This window comes from Pygocentrus nattereri, chromosome 1 (genome assembly GCF_015220715.1).
Source record: "Pygocentrus nattereri isolate fPygNat1 chromosome 1, fPygNat1.pri, whole genome shotgun sequence".
Classification (NCBI taxonomy): Eukaryota; Metazoa; Chordata; class Actinopteri; order Characiformes; family Serrasalmidae; genus Pygocentrus; species Pygocentrus nattereri.
In genome coordinates, this window is record NC_051211.1 from 31,738,037 (window position 1) to 31,760,517 (window position 22,481).

At 38.7% G+C, this 22,481-nt stretch overlaps 1 protein-coding gene across 1 annotated transcript in view; it reads right to left on the reverse strand.

Annotated features, from left to right (window-relative positions):
- Window positions 1–16,813, reverse strand: part of golgb1 (golgin B1) — a 33,552-nt gene extending 16,739 nt beyond the window's left edge. The window contains exons 1-10 of the mRNA XM_017707571.2: window positions 16,704–16,813; window positions 12,997–13,084; window positions 12,212–12,382; window positions 10,489–10,611; window positions 9,763–9,924; window positions 7,394–7,516; window positions 6,593–6,706; window positions 4,466–5,204; window positions 928–1,010; window positions 187–256 (exon numbers count right to left, since the gene is read on the reverse strand). Coding sequence (XP_017563060.1) covers window positions 187–256; window positions 928–1,010; window positions 4,466–5,204; window positions 6,593–6,706; window positions 7,394–7,516; window positions 9,763–9,924; window positions 10,489–10,611; window positions 12,212–12,382; window positions 12,997–13,077 — 1,666 coding nt within the window. The 5' untranslated portion in view covers window positions 13,078–13,084; window positions 16,704–16,813. The remainder of the gene's footprint in view (window positions 1–186; window positions 257–927; window positions 1,011–4,465; window positions 5,205–6,592; window positions 6,707–7,393; window positions 7,517–9,762; window positions 9,925–10,488; window positions 10,612–12,211; window positions 12,383–12,996; window positions 13,085–16,703) is intronic.
- Window positions 16,814–22,481: the final 5,668 nt, after the last annotated feature.

Sequence of the window (22,481 nt, forward strand, 5' to 3'; positions counted from 1 at the left end):
TGCATTGGAGAAAAGAATACAGTACAAATTGAACTAAAAGGAAATAGATCTCTAAAGCTGAAATAACACTATTAAACTATTAGTCAGAGCAGACAACTACAACAAAGGGAAATGTTTGGTCAGAGGTCAAAGTCTGGTTAGTTTACGGCTCGAGAAGACAAACACAGGACTGCTGGGTGCACTCACCTTTGTCTGCCCTGTCCAAATCCCTCACAGAAAGGTCAGTCACGTGATCTCCCAATGACTCATCAGTAACCTGGAAAATACAAGTCCACCTTACAAAACATAGTACAGTCAACAATATGAACACAATCCTTTAAATATAAACTACAAACATGTTAATATACCATTACTACACATGGTATCATGATTACCATTTGGTATTGTAGGAAAGCACAGACAGGAAAGTCAGTAGAATTGGCAGTCATAACCAACTGGATTACCAACTGTCTGACCTTACAGGCTAGGGGACGAGCAATCTACCTGCTCGACCTGAGACAGTCGCTGCTACATCATTACCCTTGACTAGGTCAAACAGGCAGACACGCAGACAGGCTGCCCCTGCTTATTAAGCACATATGGCACTGCACTAAAGAAATATTTTACACTGATGATGTCTAGACAACAATAAATAGAGCAAAAATATGGTGCAAAAATATTAGACATTCTTCATTTTAAAAATATATATTAATATGCTGTTAAGAATAATACAGATAGAAAAAGAATGGTTGGGTCCTGATGTCTCGTGGCACTATGGTTATTGTATGGATTTGCTAAATTCCATCTTTGCATATAATTTCTTCTGATGCCTAGGACTTTTTCACACTACTCTATATGCTAAGGATGCAGCAAAAGTATGAGTGGCTTCCTATAAAATGAATTCCCATGTTCCCACTTAAGCACTGGCCATCTCTGCTATCCACTTACTTGAAGCTTGATGAGTTGTTGTTCAAGCTGCTTTATCCTGGCGACTGCTTCCTCTCCTTCTGCAGTGCTTTTATCTAGTTGTCCTTAAAACAGTGAAGAACTGGCCATTATATTTTGAATACAATACATTCAGATGAACATATAGCATGGCATTATCTAATAGCGATAACAGTAGCATAACTGCCTGATTATGTGTATAATTTCTAATAAATTATTTTATTAGAGTCCACCCAGGAACAAAACTACAATCTATGGTGAAAAATGTGAATAGGTTTTATAATCAAGATGCAACTGCTCAAGAAAATCAGCAAGCTCTGTAGATTTTCCCAACCAAGCATTGACCAAAAAGGAGTTTGAATGGTCATTTAAAAGGAAACTTTATGACTTTTAACCTTAATATGGTTTAAATGCTGTGTTCCTCACACCTCCACCCCTCCCCCACCCATCACCTCTACAGTGAGTCTCACTGCTGACCAAGTGAAAAGACAACTGAAGCGACGCGACCCCCCCCCCCCCCCCCCCCCACCCCCCACCCCCCGACCCAGTGACGCCAAGGACTACAGGCCAGTGGCACTGACGTCCCATGTCATAAAGCCCATGGAGATGCTCATCTTGGATCAGCTCCAGCTCATGGTCCAGCCATTTATGGACCCCCTCTAGTTCGCCTATCAGCCCCGCCTAAGGTTGAAGACTCCATCATCTACCTGTGCAACCGAGTCTAGCCAGCCAGCAATGTGAGGGTCATGTTTTTTGACTTCTCCAGTGCATTTAACACCATCTGGCCTGCTCTTCTGGATGATAAGCTGACAGTGATGCGAGTAGATGCCCCCCTCGTGTCCTTCTTGACTAACTGACTGGCAGACCACAGTATGTACGCTTGCAGCACTGTGTCGGACAGAGTGGTCAGCAACAAGTCCCGCAAAGAACGGTCCTCCCTTCCTCTTCACCCTCTACACAATGAATTTCAGTTATTGCACAGAGACTTGCCCCCTTCAGAAGTTTTCTGATGACTCTGCAATAGTTGGATGTATCAGCAGGGGTGATGAGGATGAGTACAGGGCGACAGTGAAGGACTTTGTTGCATGGCACGAGCTGACCCATCTGCAGCTCAACGTGACAAAGACAAAGGAACAGTTGGTGGACCTGAGGAGGGGCAAGGCACCAGTGACCCCTGTGTCCATCAGTGGGGACAGTGTGGACACTGTGGAGGACTACATCTGGGAATGTATATTGACAATAAACTGGACTGGGCTAAGAACACTGATGCCCTCTACAGGAAGGGCCAAGGTCGTCTCTATTTTCTGAGGTGCCTGAGGTCCTTCTACATCTGCAGGACTATGCTCAGGATCTGAGTCTGTGGTGGCGAGTGCTATGCTCTATGCTGTTGCATGCTGGGGAAGCAGGCTGAGGGTGGCAGATGCCAACAGACTCAACAAACTGATCCACAAGGCCAGTGATGTTGTAGGTGTGGAGCTGGATTCGCTGACGGCAATGTCAGAGAGGAGGACGCGGTCTAAGCTGCAGGCCATTATGGAAAATGGATCCCACCCCATAATTTTAACTGCTTTATACAAATCAGTCACCACCACTTTACTGTATTTAATTCTCGTGTACATACTGCAAATTTGTCTTTTTTGTTTTAAATCTTTAGTGTTTTATTCTTTGATATAAATGGTTGCAACTGTAATAAATGCAATTTCCCTCTGGGATCAATAAAGTATTCTGATTCTGAATTACTAAAATATGTTTTTTATTTTGGAATATAGGTCATTTTTGTTCTACTCTAGACAGCGATGTCAAATGGAATCAACCCTTCACTGTTAACCACTGAGCCAGTGTTAGTTAGCTAAACAGATGCTATTCAACCTTTTTAGTTTTAGTCATAATGCAACATTACTTGAGAAGAAAACACTGATAATAGTTTGCTTTAAATAAATTAACATTTCAAAGTCGATTGGGGCAAAATGAATGGTGTCTTTGTGGCAATTGCCCCCCTATGTTAACAGACTAGAGAGACTAGATGCTTTAAAGGGATTCACTATCATTTTTGTTAAAATTGCCACTGGTACATGACTGTTTACTAAAAAAAAAAAAAAAATCAATAAATAAGAAGGCTGTGTTTGTTGAAAGAAAGAGAAGTGATTTTTACCAGAGGCATTAATTGCACTGCGGCACCACACAACTTTCAATATATTCCTCTAGCCTTTATATCAGCCGCCTACACTGGGAAACACAGCTGCAGCCACTGACTGCTGGAAAATCACAAAATACAATATTCAAACTGTATTGTGAAGTCAACAGACCCATAATCAAGACAGCACAGGGGGCTATATCTCCTCAGCACCATTCAGAGTCATACATTCTAATGAACTTGTAAATTCTTCTTAAGGCTCAGTGTTTAAATGTCTATAAGTTTATATGTTGTCAAATGTTTAGCACTTACAGCTGGTAATGCATGTTTGTACATTTCATTGAGGCAATTTATTGCAATAAAAAAAAGTCTGAATAAACGAGTAAATTAAAAAAAAAAAAAAAAGAGTAACTGAGTAGTCATGTCATGCTGTATGTGCTGCATCCTGGTTTAGCATGAGTGCCCCCCCCCTTTTCATTTCAATAATTTCACATATTTATTTGATGAGACAAGTCAACTAATACATCCACTAGTTGTCACTGTGTGTAACAGGAGACTAGTTAAGAACAGTGTCTAAAATGCAGCAGTGGAAAAACTGCAATAAAGTGGAGGAGAGAACAGAAGTAATTTTTTCTGAAAAATAACAAGCCCACATTACTTGATTAGTGAGAAATGACTAAACAAAATGAAACCAATAACATGGTGAGCTGGGTAAACCTATTTTGAAATACAGGCTCATTAAGCCAGAGCCAGTAATAAGCGAACCATCCACTCAAAAATGTATAGCAACAAAAACAAACTTGAAGTACCAGCTGGTAAACATGTGAGAATATCTAGTTTACCTGCTATCTATGGTTTCAAACACAGTCCAAGAACATTTTTAAAATGGGGTATCATGGATGTTTCTTGGTTCAGCAACTATGCCTCATTCGGAAATGCTTGCTGGTGAGTAGATGCAACTGCTTGCTACTAGTATTTAGCTTGTTTGCTTTGCTTGTTTCCAATTGCACAGGACGCTGTCCAGAACAAGTTTAAATTCTTAGTGAGAAGTGAGCTTTTGAAAGCTGAGGTGATTTTACCATGCAGTTCACATCAGACAGTCTGCATACGTCTGTGGGCACAGTGCCTGAGGCTGAATCTTACTGAAAATATAACAAAAAACCTCTTCTGCAATGCAGTCCCACTTCAAACCATAGCCTGTGCCTCTAGAACCAGCCATAACTAGAGAACTACTAACAAAATACTTTTCACAGATGTCTGGACCCTCAAGTTTGACATTTTTTAATGAGGTAATGATTAGTCGACTTCTTTTTTTGAATGGCAATTCGACTAGTAAAAATGAAGAGTCATGTGATGGCTACCCCATACTGAAGTACTATATGCAAGAAGTCGTTGCTTATTGTTTACCTTGCAGAGTCTCCAGGGTGACAGTGATTTGAGACATGTGCACTTCTCTCTCCTGCTGTTCTGCTCTCAGGTTGTCCAGTCGTGCTTCTAACACAGGAACTACCTGTGAAGGGTCAGCAGGGATGGACATTTCTACCTCTGTTCCTCCATCACTTCCTGTCAGAGAGTGAAGCCCTTTCCATAGTTTCTCCAAAGCCTGAAGCCCAACTTCCTGCTCTTCTCTGCCAGCATCCAGCTTTTCTCTCAGGCTGGTAAGCTCAGTCTGCAGGCGTATCAATTCCTCTCTTTCCCCCTTTGACGCTTCCTCTCTCTCTCTTTCCACCACATAGAGCTTCTCTTGCAGACTGTGCAGCTCAGCCACTCGGTTTTCAACCTCAACTTCCAGCTTCTTCGTCACCTCCTCTCTCTGCCTTTCTGAATCTTCCAGGCTTGCTCTTAAGTCAGTCAGCTCAGCCTCAGTACCCGTCTCCGCCTCCTTCCTTTTCTCTACAAGCTGTTCCTTCTCCTGCTCTACTGTATTCAGTCTCGCTTTTACTTCATCCAGCTCAGAGCTCCTCCTGGCTAATTCTGCTTCTATTGCAGTGATGGCCTGTTCTCTTTTCTTCTCAGACGTTTCCAAGCTGGCTCTGAGGGTCCCTAGTTGTTCTTCAGAACTGGCCAACTGCTGCTTTTCTTCCTCTCTCAGTCTGCAAGATTCTGCTAGTTCCTGTTCCATCTGCCTGAATTGTGTGGTCAGGATCTGCTCAAAAGGAAAAATGGTCAGTCAGTCAAGAGCAGGACAGAATAGTAACAAAATACTAGTATTGTCATTGTACTTCAAATACAGTGTTGTATATTTTAACATGCACTGGAAATAACAACTTGACTTTCATTACTTTGACCAAAATAAATTGCTTGGTTAGTTTGCATGTTACAGCCTTTTATGATATTTTTGGGCAATATCGCAGGAATAATTAAGAAGCAACATATTTTGCATGCCTATTATAGATACTAATAGCACTATAGTCAAGCCAAGCCTTACTGCGGCTCAAGGACCTGCACACCAAGGGGTGCGGGAAGGATTTATAAATTTCAAGTCAGGAGACTGGCCAGGCAATCTTTTCCCCAGATTTAGTTTCCTGGTCAATGACATTAAATTGTCCATGAATATATCCCTTTACATCATTTCATTAATGTTTCCTCTGAGAAAATGTAACCGTTTTGTAGCGTTTGTGGAAACCAGTACTGTTTGTAGTGTAGCAGCCTATCATGAAGCTGCTGGTGCTGATCATTTGTACAAGTCTTTTTTCAAAAATTCTCCAAATATGAATTTGTGGAAAAGAATTCTATTTTTTGCTTAATCTGACCAAAGGACACAGTTCCTGAACAGTTCTATGTCTGAATGCTCATGTGCAAATTTTAGACACATATCTCTGTGCTTCTTGTTCTGCATGGGTATAGGAACACACACACACACACACACACACACACACACACGTTTTATTTTTGCAGTAGCAAGATAAAAAACCTAATTTATTTTTATTTTTGAGGTTTACATACATGTATATTTTAATTTGTGTCTAAACAAGCTTTATGTTTACAAACACAGTGCAGTCAGGCAGGTAACGCTCTCCTGGCATTCATCAAACTCCAGAGTCCAGTGGTGGTGTGCTTTACACCACTTCATCCGACACGTGACATTGTGATGATGTATAGCTTGCATGCAGCTGCTCTGCCATGGAAACCCACACCATAAAGCTCCCAGTGCACAGTTTTTGTGCTGATGTTAATGCCAGCGCTCTTGACTTTTATGCACTATGCATTCGGCAACTTTACGTGATGTGACAGTGAGTTTCTTATATTCTATCCAAAACATGCTTCACAAATTACACTGACTAATTAAACTAAGTAGCAATTCTGTTACAGTGTGTTGTGTGTTATGATAAAAATGTGAACATGTATCCAAAAATCCACTGCTGGGACCTAGAAGTTCCCTTTAGAAAAACGCATTTGGAAAGAAAAAAAAAAAGATAGCTAAATTGAAAATATCTGCTGATAGGCATCGCTCTGCAAAAGACAATACATCCAGAACTGGAAGTGTGTTTTTGTTTGAGATGGACAGCCTTTTTCTAGAAAGCATTGTTGTACCTGTTTCTGCTGATCTGCGCTGTTTAGCTCCTGCTGCAACATCTCTAGAACTTCTGAGCGAGAACGCAAGGATTCCTCCAGCTCCTCAATCCGCCGCTGCGACGCACACAGGGCCTTCAGAACAACAGACAACATTTACAGCTCTGTATACAGATTTGAAAAAAATAAAAATACACGTGACTGACCGGAGCTAAAGTAAATGTGCCACACAAAAGGCTGGTCTTTGTTCCTGACACTACAGGGCTTATAATATTCCGATATTCTACATTATTCTTCCTTTTCAAATTTTTTCCCCTTGTAGTCCACCAATGTTTGTGTGGTTTCATGTACCAAAAACACAAAATCAATTTTACATGACCATTTTCCAACCTCTCTTTATCCATTAGAATTAAACAGGCTCCTGTACCTTTAAGACTGCTATATACTAATGATTTGGGGTGTGTTTGGCTCCCCTGTTCTGTGCCTTGTTCAAAAAAAAGAACAAAAAAAAAAAGCTAAACAAACAAACAAATAAAAATAAACAAAAACCAGCATGAGCTCCTTATAACAAACTTCAGTATGCTGGTCTAAACTGCTGTAAGCTGAATGGATAGTCATATGTGAAATGTGTTCATGGTTGTGACATCATCTTAATTCCCCATACATGGACTGGGATATGAATTATTTAAAAAGTTTTTCCATGACATGAACCCAATACAACAAAATGGGACTCACTCTTTTAAGAAACTTCCCAAAACAATATCCGTGCATCTTATCAGCTTCATAAGAGTATATTGTGATTTTACTAACAACTGAAGTTACCTGCTGTAGCTCTCCATCATTTGAGGCCTGGCTGGTTAGATGGAGAAGCTCCTCTTCATGCTTTAGGATCTGCTCCTGAAACCGCACATCTTTGTCCTTTACCACAGCCTGCAGAACTCGCACCTGAGTTAGAAACATTAGGGCAAAATCCTACATCAAAACCCAGTCAAAGGCTGCACTGAAAACTGCATATTAGCAAAACAATACATGACCAAAAGAAGCGCATTCACTACTAGAAATTACTGTGTAGTAGGATGTGGTTTTGAATGCATTTAGCATTGCCTACTCTAACCCTTTTGACTTAGACAATCATGAATTTATATCAAGCATGTCGGAGCAAGGATAACACACAAAACTGTGTAGTATTTCACCTCTTCAAAACTTGAGTTTGACAACAATGGAACTGATTGAGGGTGGTTTTAGTGAGACCAATGATAATTAACTAAGCTACCGCAGTAACAGCCCCCAGTGTCGGTACAAAAAGTTTTCATTTACTGATTTGTTTCATACTAATTACAGCACATGCAGCCTTACACAGGAACATAGCTACAATTAAAAATATGTTGGGTGACGTGAAATCCTACATTAATATCACCTTTATTGCATCTAGTATAGATAAGACTGTTTTAAAAATGCAGCTATTGAGCTGCACTGGTTAAACACACGGGAGGAGTGGGCCACTGTGTAATGCAGCTTACCGATATTAAGCCCGTATAAAAAGTTGCTTGTGTGTACATCCACATACCACAGTAACAGGTTTCAGAATTCAAACAAAACATCTTTGCGTCTCTGGAAAAATTCAGTTCTCGTAAAACGACATGAATCAAAGCAGGCTTAGATGACGAGGCATCAGGCTAAACAAACTGACCTCAGACAAAACAGTCCTGGACACTAAAGTTCATGTGACATCTGCTGTTCCATTCTTTCTTGCTAGATAAAAGATAGCAGTATACTACAATCGCAACTTTTACCAAACTGCTATCACTTTACTCCCACATCCACTTCAGAGTTAAGGGCCTTGGCAAACTTTACATGTATTTATAGTACAACATCACAGCACAGCACATTTTAAACGTTTTTCAAGACAATGAAACTCTCGGAAAACAAAAGTACTAAACCAACAGTGAGGTGGTAGCCCTCACATCACTCAGGTGGAATCCTAAAAGGTACATCTTCAGTACTTTTAGTTAGCGAGCAGAATTGTACCATATTCTCTTATAGTAATGTTTTTAACATACATATACATACATGCATACACACACACTCATAATATATATATATATATAGGGTGGCATATGATGTGTTGGAGTGGGATGTTAATTGGTGCTGGTTGTTTGTAAACTTTGATGTTCAATACAACGCAGTTACATTAGATGGCATAATAACCAGAAAGCATATTCTCCACCATTAGGTGTGTAATGACACACAAAATTCAGAATGTGATTTAATACAATAAGTATTAAATTAATTATGAATACATTTTTGATATAGCAAAATTAAGGTGCTGCTGAAAGTGCCTTATGTTGCTATGTTAATGTTTAAATTTTCAGTTTATTACAGAAATCAGCATTTCAAATGTACAGTTTTAGACAAAAGATGTGGTCTGTGGTGTGCAAGATAATGCTGTAATGTTAATATGTTAGTTTCAAGCTAACATAGACACAATGCCATAATACAACAATACACCGCCATATAATGTGATAAACTGCAATATAACTTGAAATAATATGTAACACGCCATTGTTATTTATTGATATTTAATGACTATTTATGGAACTCCTTTTTTTAGGGTATAAAATGCATAAATGTATTGTGATGCATTGATCAAAAGGCAGTGATTCAACTGCACTGATTTTGGAATTATACAATCGATTATAATAATACTTAAACACTCTGATAAATAAAGGAACGAAATTGTCACTGGGGTGGTACCCTCAAGGGAACATCTCAGTACCTTTAGCCAGGGAACTGAACTGTACTATAATCCATTGAAATTATATTTTCCAAGGTGTATTAACTCCACACATCCTGTCTTATCTCAATGTTTTTGCTATTTTTGGTCCTTTTTTAAAAAGGTTATGAAAAAGTACAAATACCTACGTTTCACCAGGGAAAAATTTATTTAGGCTTCACAATTGGATCCTAAAACCACCGTTGTACCTTTGTTTGTACCTTTTTGAATTAAAAACATGCACAGGACCTGCACAATCCCTTTATTTCTAACAGGTTATACACTATTTTTTTTAGATTTGAAAACAAACACTGGTTTGGTGCATGCTGAATGTTATGATGAGATAACAGAACATTAGATGGGATAGATCAGAGATTTATTATTTAAACTACTTTTCCAGACTTCCATGTCTTCATACCTGTTCAGCATGTTCTTCTTCTTTTTCTTTCAGACGCTTCTCAGCAACCATGAGCTGTTCTTGTAGGCTGCGAGTTGAAGACTCCTCCTGACTCAGCTTCTGCTTCAGCTGCTGGAGCTCCTCCTCAACTTCTGAAGGCTCTGCGAAGGAGCTGTCTGAAGTCTGAACACACACAGGCACTTAGAGAACTCAGACTTGCCTGTCATGACATATTGCATCAATTGAGAAGGCCAGAAAGGGTCAGACTCATTTCAGTTCATTTAAATAACAATAACATCTTCATTAGCTAAGTAATTTGTGTTGCTTCTTGGACAGATCAAAGGCCTGAACTCATCAATCATTATGTTCCACTGATTTATTAAATTAAGACACATGGAAATGAGACTGAAATGTGGACAGATCGCAGATGCATATGGGTATCACTTCTGAGAGTCAGTGAAGGTTGTGTGATCAGAAATACACATCCTCAGAACTAAATCCCTGTTCTTTCAAACATCCTAGCATTCATAACAACAAATACGCTTACAAGCACATTCACCTGTTAAAACAATATAAACAACAATATTTTGCTCTGCCACATTACATCAGCATTAGTAAAGCAACCATTTTTAAATATGTAATAGACATGGTACCAACAATACAAATACTACAGTATTTTGTTTGTACGTATAATTTAAAAAAAAAAAAAAAAACAACAGTTGTTACTCTATGAGCAGTTTAAGTTACCTGGCTGGTATTTTGTCCTTCCTGTACTTTCAGCTCAGATATTTGTTTATTTAGAGCAGCCATCTTGGCTTTTGCTTGCAGCTTCAGTTTGGTAAACTTGGCTTCTCCCTGCTCCTTTTCATCCTACAATAAAACACACCCACACCCACACCCACACACAGACAAACACAAACAAAATTATCTGTAACTGAAAGTCACAAAAGCAAAACCAAAAATCAGACGAGTTTAGACTGTGATTTTTAGACTGTGCCTCTGGCCAACAAGCTGGATTAGATTTAGGTGCTGTAATCTGACTGATTACCAATGACATTTGTGATTTTAATCTGTACATGGTTTTTACAAGTCTGCTGTGTAATAATTCCAGACTGAACTGTCTTCAATAACTTGCTGAACTTCAGTAGTAGCTGTCCTGTTCGAATCATCATAGAAAACCCGGTTATAGAACCAGGTAACAGAAAATGGCACCTTCCTCTTTTTCTCAATTTAAGGAGAAGGCAAACTGCTTAAATTGAGCATGATTTGACCTAATTCCTTAATCCTCAAGTTCACAAAAACCGACAACACCCTACACTGAAATCGGATGTAAAGTTGCTTCCCTCGTCCAGTGTTGTGTTTTTCTCTGGTGACACATTTGCCACTTAGCCACACAACCTGCAACTGTTCAGAGGCGTGGTGTCTGTTGTGAACATCTGCACAATGACATTTCAATCCAGGATAGTTGGTCTAATTTAGTCAAATTACACAGATCCTTTTTTTCTTTTTCAAATCACCAGATGACCAGGCTACCAGATGACCAGACCTCCTCTGGTGAACTAATCCAGCTTGAATAGGGCTTAAAGTACTATTGGGATGGGATTAGTTTTACATGGGAAGGTGAAGTAATGGAATTATTGCCAGTGTATCTCAGTGATTTTTAGTCCTATTCAAATTTACTACATCAGTATTTTTTATAAACTGCACACTTCCACATCTGTAAAGATTCTGCTGCCTTTACTTACTATAAAACAAAAAAAAAACATAAAAATGAACCCAGGTTAATTAATCCTGTGTTATAAAACAAACTCTAGAAACACAGGTTGTCGTCATCCTGTGCTATGAAATAACTAGAGAAATTATAGCTATAAAACCTATAGAAATACCTATAGGTTATATTAATAGCTACATGTATGCATATGGCAGACAATCTTTCCAAAGCAATTTGAAATTTTAATCATGTTACAGATGTAGACAAATGTTAGGTTGAGTTGAGTCTTGATTAAGGTCTGTTACTGGAGTAGTATGGAGTTCTTGCCTAGGCCAAGAATAAAACCACAGTCTGCTGCATCAGGGGCAGCAGGATGACCCTCTAACGCTACATGAAAAAGAAGCACAGATATAACCCCACATTATATCAATCACAGGCATATTGCCATCATATCCTGTGGACAAGGAGTTTTCATGTTTTTTCTTAAAAATTGAGGCAAAGAACCTTGACCCAAATCAAGCTGATGTGTATTGTACTACTATTATGACAATTGGTCATAAACGTTAGTTATCCTGGAGTAAAGTTACATTCCACACCTCTCCATGTAAAAATAATCCTGTCCTAATAGTGCTTTAGCCAAAAATCCTACACGTAACTCAATCTTAAACCCTTTTTCAGTCACTACATGAACAATGCAACGCAAAATGATTTAGTTATCAGACAAATAGTCAAGTATGTAAGTATTGCTTGACAATTTACCTTGAGCTGTTTCTCAGCAACAGCTAGCTGGCTGTCCTTCTCCCTGATCAGCTCTTTCAGTTGGACCACCAGCTGCTCTGTCTGGGCCAGTCTTTCTAGGACTTCCTCTGAGGGCCCTGGACCCTCAGAAAAGGAATCTTCTCCGGACAGTGGTTCAGGAACCAAACCATCCTGCTCACAATACAAACGCAATGATTTAGTTAGAGAGCTAAGCTCTGACACTTTGACGAAACTTTTCTCTGTGTCATATGACAGAATATCGTGGCCTTTGGCATCAGAAGCAGACTTGATCAACAATAGTGAGACTGACAAAGAGGCATTATCTTTAGTGGTTCTCAGACTTTTTCTGTCAAATGTCCCTCGCCCCAACAAAATCTGATGCAGATTATATACAAAGTGAATTTACTGACGGTATTCAACAAGTTTTCTCTTAAAGAACTCAAATGGCTTCATGGTATGACTGGGATGTAATGTCTCTAGGTGTCTTCTTAATTTGTTGGGTCTCATAATGTCATTTGCCAGTTTTCATACATAAAGTAGACACGAGTCTCTCCTCATATCCCACTACATTCACTGTGAATCCAAGAGCAAGACAAGCTGCGTAATTTTTTTTTGACTGTTTTCTGGCTGAGTGTTAAAGGTAAATACACCCAAAGAATTAGCTCAGAGCTGCTGTATGATAATTAAATCTTTACAGTTTTCCTACATTGAAAAGTAGTGATAAAACAAATGTTACTCAGAAAAGCACAATGTCCTTAAACGTTTGAACAGCTCTAACAGCTCACCTGGGGGTCACCATCGGGGCGCTCCTCCCCCGATAACTCCTGCAGGACGGAGGTCACTCCTTGGGTCAGCCGGCTGAACATGACTGACCTGCGAGCAAAATAAACAGCTTCAAACAGCAGTTCAGTAGCTTGCATTACTCTCTTCAGTTAATAATTTGTGTTTACAACAACAATGATTACAAATAAGACCGCAAAATAATAATGTGCCCTGCTCTATATACATGGTGTTAAAAGAAAATTCCACCAATTATTTAAAATTTCAGCATAATTACATTCTTCAGATGTTGAACAAGTTGTTCAGAGTGGTTTGGTAGGAAATGCTTAATTCTAGAGAAACTTACCAAGTAAAAATTGTTCACAGTGGTGCTGACAAGAATCAGACATGTGACATTTTTAATAAATCGAAAAGCTCCTTCACAGAGAGCTATTACATTAAGCAGTTATGCATTCTTTGCCAGATGCCTGGGACATTGCTTTATAATAGTTTTAAGGTCACATTTTTGGCCTAACAAGCATTTTTAAACCCATTCATGGTGGAGAAATACAACCAGTATGTTGTAAGGCAAAACAGACCCCAGAGAAAATCTATATTTTTCAGATTTACCACTATTTACCACTATTTTCAACAATAATTATAAAAACTTTGAAGACAGGTGTAGGTTCTGGATGGTATATGAAATGGCTATATATAGATTTGGTTCTAATTACCACCACTGTAAAGAAATATGAGTCAGAAAGTTTCTCTACAATTCAGAATTTTACATTAAACCACTCTGAACGACTCTGTTCTCAAGCACTGAGTTATGCAGACTTTGAAAATGGCTGGAAATCCTGTTTAAAGCAGGAAAATGTGTTTTATTCAAAGTTTGAAGCATACTAAGCATAATTAGCAAGAGAATGGGTAAGTGCTACAGGTAAACGCATAGGGCTATGTGTAATACTGAACTGCATACCTACTGTCTATATACTGTGTGTTAAACACAAGGCCTGCAGGCCACAGTCCTACACCACCGGTAAAATGTTCTATCTAAAAATTCTAAGAATACTATCTTGCTTCATAATGCGCTGTACTACAGTCCCCAGCATGCACTTAAACGTAATGTGTGCTGTGACCCTCCAACCCCAATAACAGTCTATGGGACAACAGTTACATCTCACTTCTACACAATTCTACACAGTTCCACACCAGTTGCATCAGCAAACAACTAACTGCAGTTCAGCCAATATAAGCACTTAATCAGAATCAGAATCAGAATCAAGCTTTATTGGCCAGGTATGCTATGCATGCCATACGTTGTGCAATGTATGAGTCTAAAGTTAAAGTGCTGAGTGCAGCAGCAGTTAAAGGGTGTATGGTGGCAAAGAAAGATCAATCAGTCAGACAGGTGGGGTAATATGACAGGTGAAAAGATGCTAGAATAAACACTGGTTTGAGCAGCAGTTCCAGAGGATGGAGTGATACTATATACACAATTGTGTATCTAGAAGTGCAGTTTGAAGCTGGAATTGTTTTGTGTGATATTTTAACTGTTCAGGAGAGTGATGGCTTGTGGGAAGAAGCTCCTTTGTAGCCTGGATGTCCTGATCCTCATCTGGCTGAAGCTCCGGCCTGAGGGATGTTGGCTCAGCAATTTGAGCCCAAGCATTAATGAACTCGCAACAAAGAAAACATGGCAGATATCTACTTCAAGCAAATCTTCTTCTTTCGGCTGCTCCCTTTAGGGGTCGCCACAGCGGATCATCTGCCTCCATCTTGCCCTATCCACTGCCTCCTCTACTTTCACACCAACCATCTCCATGTCCACCTTCACTACATCCATAAACCTTCTCTGAGGTCTACCTCTTCTCCTTCTACCCGGCTTCTACTTCAAGCAGCTCCGGGGGCCATTTAAACTTTATATATTTCAGGTATTCATATAATATTTTAAGCTCCATCACAAGTGCCTGTATTTTACTGTGAAGGTTTGTGTGTATTTTGAATAAACAAGGGTCAGTTCGGTTTGTAGGAAAACAATATTATATATTTTAAAAATGAAACAAAGCATAGATGTTCTCTGGCCCACAGATTTGTTGAGATTTTTTTTTAATAAGGCCCTTTCAGTGGTGGAGTTTGACACCCCTGGTCTAAACACTACTGGGCAGCTTTCCACACTGCAATAAGAGATGCATTGAATATACTTGATTCAAATGTGTGCATGATTTACACATAAAAAAATATATTACAGCAACATAATAATGTCTTTCAGTTTACTTAGTTTTGACAACAACCGTTTCAATGTATCACACAATTCATATGCAAATTATGCATTAAAATATCACCACCTCACATTATTAGACTGCAGAAATTGTGTTGCTCCACTTGCATTTAGGTGTTTCCATCACTGAAGAAGCAACTTAAACCACCAAGTCCAACCGTCACTAAACCCATATATTTTCACTGAAGACATCATGTCCCCTGTTTCTCATTACCACCACTGTAAAGAGACTGAGGCGGCAAGCCTCTTTACACCATTGTTAAAAAATGGTGGTACTTCAAAGGTTCTTAAGTGAAGACTATATAGAAGTTCTATATATAGTTCTATATAGAAGTAAGAATACTCAAAGAACCATTTGCATACTTAAATGGTTCTTAGCATGGCAAAATAGTTCTAATGGAGAATGTGGAGATGAAGAATGTGTCCCCTATGTTTCCTTTTGAAACTTTTTTGATGATTCTGTATAGCACCCAAAGGGTTGTGCTACTGTTGCAATGTCAAGCTTACAATTGTAACAATAGAAGAACATTTTTTGGTGCTATAAAGAACCATTTTCAAAAACAGAACACATTCTTCATCAGTCTGAAGAATTATTTCATGCAAAAGACACTTTGAGCATTCATGGGTCTATACAGAACCACTGTCTTTACTAAGGAGCCCCTAAATAACCATCTTTTTTAGAGTATGCAATTAATCCTTTCACATTAAACCATTTTTTCTGTTTAATTTCACTGCTTCTGTGTTGTGTTAGTTCAGCTATGGAACTGCATTAGTGCTGCTTACTTTAAAGTTCTAGTCTTTTTGTTAGACAAAATTAGTCCAAAAGGAGATGACTAGACTTAGGTTCCTCTACTGATAGATACTGGCTGTACTAAGAAGTTCCACTGCAGTTCTAAAGAGAAACTTGGTCATTGTGTGTCCTTTGAACCACATACTGAAAGTGCTGTATATGGTTCTATATAGAACCTTTTTGAAAGAGGTTCTACATAGCATCGAAGAGTTCCATTATTGTTACATGCCAAAGAACACTTTTTTGGTACTATACAGAACCCTTTTTTGCTAAGCGTGTACTCCGCCCGCCCCGTCTACTTCCAATGTCGTCCCAATTAAAAACAACGCCAGAACCGAAACGAACCGGAAAGAACCGAACTTTGCCGAACTGACTGCGCATGCGCCGCTTTCTTCTCCACAACAGCAAAGATTATTGAGCTTCGCCTCTGTCTCATAACAAAAACGAAATTAAGCCAAAGATCGACACGGCAAAGGTATGACTTCAGTACGGGAGTAAAGTAGCGATTAATCGCGATGATAAGCGAAAGCAGATCAGCCTCTGCGCGCACGTAGCGTTGATTGGTAAACACAGAAGCTCAAGGGTGATAATAATGAACAGCAGTGCACACGGTGGCCATGTCAGACCAATCTGCTGGACACAGCGAGTGAGCAAACACCGACCTGTGTGAGTCCTCCTCGAGCAAGAGCTGCTGCTTTTACACTTTCTGACCAATTTCGTCTTCAGGATTTGTCAGCAAGAGCCACATCACCAAACATCCCGGAAACCGAGGTCACAACGCTGCGATTGGACCTTACCAAGTCTCCGCGGAGGGAGCGTCTACAAACTACAGCCTCGCTCGTGAAAACGAAGAGTCACTCTAACGACAGTCCAGGGACCGTCCGATCTACAGGAACGTGGAAAGCAGCTAACCGCTAGGCACACATGCCTAACAGGCTCGGGTGTTTGTCTGTGCGCTGCGCTTACGCTCTGATCTGACGCCGGAATGGGAGGACAAATGAACCTCATTGTGAACTATGGGAAGCAGCTGGCTCGGAGCTTCATCCTGCTGGCCCACAGCTTCGTTCTGCTGGCCCACTACGCCGCGCTGTTCGGGGGGTGCGTGTCTCGCTCTGTCCGCTGCTTTGTGGAGGTGGTCCGGTGGGCGTCTCTGCTGGCGCGCTGCACTGTTTCAGCCTTCGAGTCCGTCCACCGGCACCTGTACAGGTGGACTGGAAGACGCGCCGCCGTTGCCATGGAGAGGCTCTCCAGCAGCGGCACGGAGTCAGACTAAAGCAGGGAGAAAAACAAAACGGCTGAAATGCGATTTCACACGGTTTTATTCTGAATATATTCAAACAAATGAGGGAGATTCGTGATGGCTGAGTATAACAGGAGTATTTCAAATCTTATAGGATCGGTCTCACATACAGGGCCCGTGTCTCAAACCAACCCCTAAATAGCAACTGTTTCCTAAACGTTTAAGGTGGTTTTAACGGCTAACGGTTTCAACGGTTAAGCGATTGAGTATTATAGCTAGTTACATGTTATATATATATTATATATATTATGTTATATATTATTATATATGTAATATACCATGTGGGACTAAGAAGTAAATTAAGTTTCCAGATTTTAAGGTGTTTTAAAATGAAATGTATATTCAGACCAATGAGAAAGGTAAAAATGTTCATAATGGAGTATAAAGGCACATGGTTAACTGGGCACGGGTTGTGTCTCAAATCAACCTATTGTCCTGTATTCAGTAAATCTGAATAATAATGGTTGAATATGAAGGAGTCCTAGCAATGCAAATATATGAGGCTTCTAAAACTTTCCAGATGGTCTAATATGAAGTCAGTGGTTGAGATGCAAACAGAGTCATTCAGAGTGGTCTGATGTAAAGTGGTCCACTGCAGAGAAACGTGCACATTCAGATGTCTTCACAGCGGTGGTGACAGGAACCATGGAGTCGCCATGGAGTTCATTTATTTACATTTCAAAACCAGCACCACAGCTCCCTACACGTATCTCTCAACCTCAATTTAAGAAATATACTTTAGGCCAAAGCCCTCTGTCAAACATTATGAGACAGTGTCTCACACATCAGGAAAAGTTTTTATGTTTACATACTTTTGTTTAATAACTTTCTACGAGTTTTTAGAGGCCTTCAACTCTTGAGACAACAGATGTGACTCTGAACAATTCTGACTTGGGAAGTCTAGAGCAGAACCTTTCATATCAAATCACTCTCGATGACTTTGTTTACATCTTATACATTAAATTATGAAAATTTCAGAGGAGGAAACTCATGGAATTCCCATTTCAGTGATATAACAGTCCTGTTTTGATGTAAAGTATCCAGAGATTTACATTTTACATTTATGGCATTTGGCTGACACTCTTATCCAGAGCGACTTACAATTTGATAATTTTACGCAAGTAGGCGAAGGTGGTGTTAGGAGTCTTGCCCAACGACTCTTATTGGTATAGTGTAGGGTGCTTACCCAGGTGGGGGATTGAACCCTAGTCTACAGTGTAGAAGGCAGAGGTGTTAATCACTACACTGCACCAACCAGAGCTCAGATTACCCACGATGCACTGTTTCCTATTTCATGTTTTAAAGATACAAACGTTTATCAGGGTATGCAGCTATGTATATATATTTTCCTGTGTGTGCTAAACCAAACTAATTCCCGACTGTTAAAGAATAGCATTCGCAAACATGCATGGATAAACATGTAAATACATAATAATCTAACACATAATCTACTTAGACATATAGAACCCTTTCTAAAAGTCATTTCAATTATAGGCCAGTGTCAAATTCATCTCATTCTATAGGACCATGTGCTCTGTTCGAAGTATATGCAAGTACATGAGGTGAAAAACTGGTTTAATCAGACGTGCTTTTGCCCAGATGTTTGGATTTTGGTTGTACGGTCTAAAAGTGATGTGGTTATTAACTTACAGCATTATTAACATGCACAGCTTTGTGTAATTCGGACACTTTGCTACTTGATGTAAAATTTAGAAAATCTGTCCTCCACTGTATACATATTAAAGGGCCCATAGCCTATATTTTCATATGTTATAATGTTTTTTTCATGTTTGTTTTTTAAGTATCAAAAACATTCGTAATCCATTGTAGATGACCACCCCTTGTTAGATTATACTTTTTGTTGACATTCTAAGAGAAAATAAGTTAACACATCCGCTATAGGGAACAAATTTAAATATGGCATCTTTCTGCAATTTTTAGACCACAGATTCTATTAATTTGCTAACATACTGAAAAGAAATAAAGCATAAAAGGTGCCATAACTTTTGCACAGGCTACATCTTATGTTTTAAGATATTAAATTCAGCAATTAAACAGAAATTGTGGATTAAAAAGTGCAGAAGTGTGTTGTCTGTAAAGGACTTATTTTCATTCAATATATTGTCGTTTGACCAGGGGCACCAAACTTTTGCATGGAAATTGTATGTAAATTACCTTTGTTGTGATTGGCTGCCCTGTGTTGTGACTTGTTGAAAAGGCAATCCAAGTTGAAACACACCTAATAACTTAAGCATGAATGAGCTTGATTTCCACATTTGCACTGTATGGACAGTGCATTTTGAAACAGCTATTTTTACATATTATACATCAAACTTCCATTTCCGAAAAAGTGATTTGGCTTGCATGATATGGGCCCTTTAATAGCACATATGTTGTGAGAATGTATACAGACAGATGTGATACATCACCAGCTAAACAGGAAAATCATTACATGCATTCACATGAACAGAACTGCGCCAACCTGAGCCAAAAAGTGCTTTAAATTCTGTGGGAATATTAAACTATTTGTGAACATAGGAACATGATGTATTTTAGATTTTGGTAACTACTCACTTCTAATGTCTGCTGTGTGCGATACTGTAATGTTGACAATCCTCTTTATTTACTGTAACCTTTCAAGCTGAAGATGTTGAATCACTAACATGGAAGTATTGTTTACTCATGATGTTATTTGTACTGGCTTCACTAACAAACTAATGTCTATGCAGCATTTATTTTAGAGGATTCGTAATGAGCTACAGGTTTCTGCTGCGGATTGCTCAGACCTCACTCTTATTCACTCTTCTTTACATTAGAAATGTTCCAGTTTTCTTTATTTCATTATGCACACAAGATCAGTCTCTAGCAAATCTTAATCGAACCCAGAATTCAGCTAAAGAGGAATCAAAACATGTGCATAATTAAAAGTATAAGATATAACCAAGTCATTCAGAGTGGTTTGACATGTAATGCTCTGTTCTGAAAAAGCAGCAAATGCACTGCCTGATGCCTGAGACATTGTTTTGAGAAGATTTTGATCTAAAACATAAAGGCAGATGCAAAAGTTTGGGTGTCCCTGGTCAGAATACATGTTTTGTTGATTTGATGATGTGATAGAAACCAGGGGTAATGATGTCTAAAACACAAAAATAGCTGTTTTATTTTCTATTCAAAGTCGTCTGAGTTTTCAAAAGATCATCAAATCAATACAACATGTATTCTGTGAATAAAGGAAGTTTCTCTACGATGAAGAAACTTTCAGATTGAGCCGCTCTGAATGACTTTGCTTACATCTCAACTACTGAATTATGCAAAACGTGTTTGACATCCTAATATTTCACAGTTAGTAATGAATTTAAGGTCATGAAGAATGGAAACACTCACAGAGATGTATTAGCATGATCAAAAATGTAGAACTATTTCAGTGTCTGCGTTCAAACCTGCCATTAACACTCAGGGGAAATGTATCAGCTAAAGATGCTCTGATGGTTTATCTAACTTTGATCAATTCATTTTTAGATAAAGCATTTATTTACTGCAGCATATTCCCACGCTTGATTGTATCTGACAAATGAGGCCCATGGTATAACCACTATATTCAATCACTGTTTAGCCACTGTAGCAATGTATACTGTGAAAGTTAATGGATGTGTTAAAACTTCAAAATAAACCCAATCAATGAATGCTAGCATGACACTGGTTAGTTTTTTCTACTGTGTAATCTCATTTCATGTTGTTGGTCTTTAGAAATGGATTGCACTCTGAGACAACTGACCTACTTGATTTATTCAAGATTGAGTTTGATTCTTGTTTGATTCAGGCCTGGACAATAACAACAATTGATTGCAATGTGTTTTTCTTTGTGAATGTTCTTTGCATAATAAAAATGAAATAAATAAATGATTCTAATACTATTAATACTATAAGCCTTTGAGCCATGGCTGTTATTAATAATTATTCAGTTATTAATCTTAAAGGGCACATATACTGTATTTTTCTTGTATTTTATTTTTTCTTCCTTCACCAATGTTTAAATACAATATCAAACTCCAAAACTTAGAGAAAAATGTAGGTTTCCATTTTATGGTCCATTTAAAATGTATTATTTAGTAATGAATTTGTATTATGTAGTACTTTAAAGCTTCTATATAAATTGTGCAGCTTATTGGGTTACGTAGACATCCAAAATCTTTGGGGTTTAACGAGTTAACTTTTTGTAATACTACACTGATTCTACTATTATTACAAGAATAGTAATAATAATAATAATAATAATAATACCCTATAATTTGGTGTTATAATAAATAGCACCCTAGAAAAGCTTAACATCTTAAAGATTATGTTAAAACAACATGAGACAAAACACATTTAAATTGCATCATTAAACCTTCAGTTTGATTACAGGAGCTGCTGCAGGTGCGGCCTGTCACCTGTCCACATGAGTGACTCACTGTGGCCACTGAGAGTGATGGTCAACATGTCCCTGCTCACTCACTCATGCACGTTATGGATGATGACACGTTGTGTTGAATGTTAAGATGCTTACAGGCTCCTGCTCTGCAGCCTTTATTCAAATACCATTACAAAACAAGACCAGCACCACAAAACTGCTGTAACATTTTAACTACAAGTAAAACAAGTGGAGGATGTTTCACATAAAAACCTGTGTTTTTAAGTAATAGGAACATTTTGAGTAACATCAAGGCTGTGCAGTTGATCACAGCCATCATGCTATTCATGCTAACACATGATCTTGAGTGCTCTTACATTTCTACAACAGTTCTGCAAAGAACTGCAAAGGAAAACATGAGCAAAGAAGCCCAGACACTGCATCAGCAGTGCGAGATCAGAGATGGGCTTAACTTTTTCAATTTGCCGGAACAACCTGAATGTGTTTTTTTCCAGTCACAGCCCATCTTGTTTGCTGAAACGTATTTTGCTTCTAGCTAATTCCAGTTGTTTCGTCACAGCTGCCAACTGAAAAGACGGTGTAGGATCAACAACAGGTTCAGAATTTGATGTAATCTTTCTGTCATGCTTTTCTTATTTATCATATATCATATAGAAATTGTGATAAGTGGTGACTTAACAAACCCGGGCTAAGCAGAATTATAAGATTTTTCTGTATTTCATATAAAAT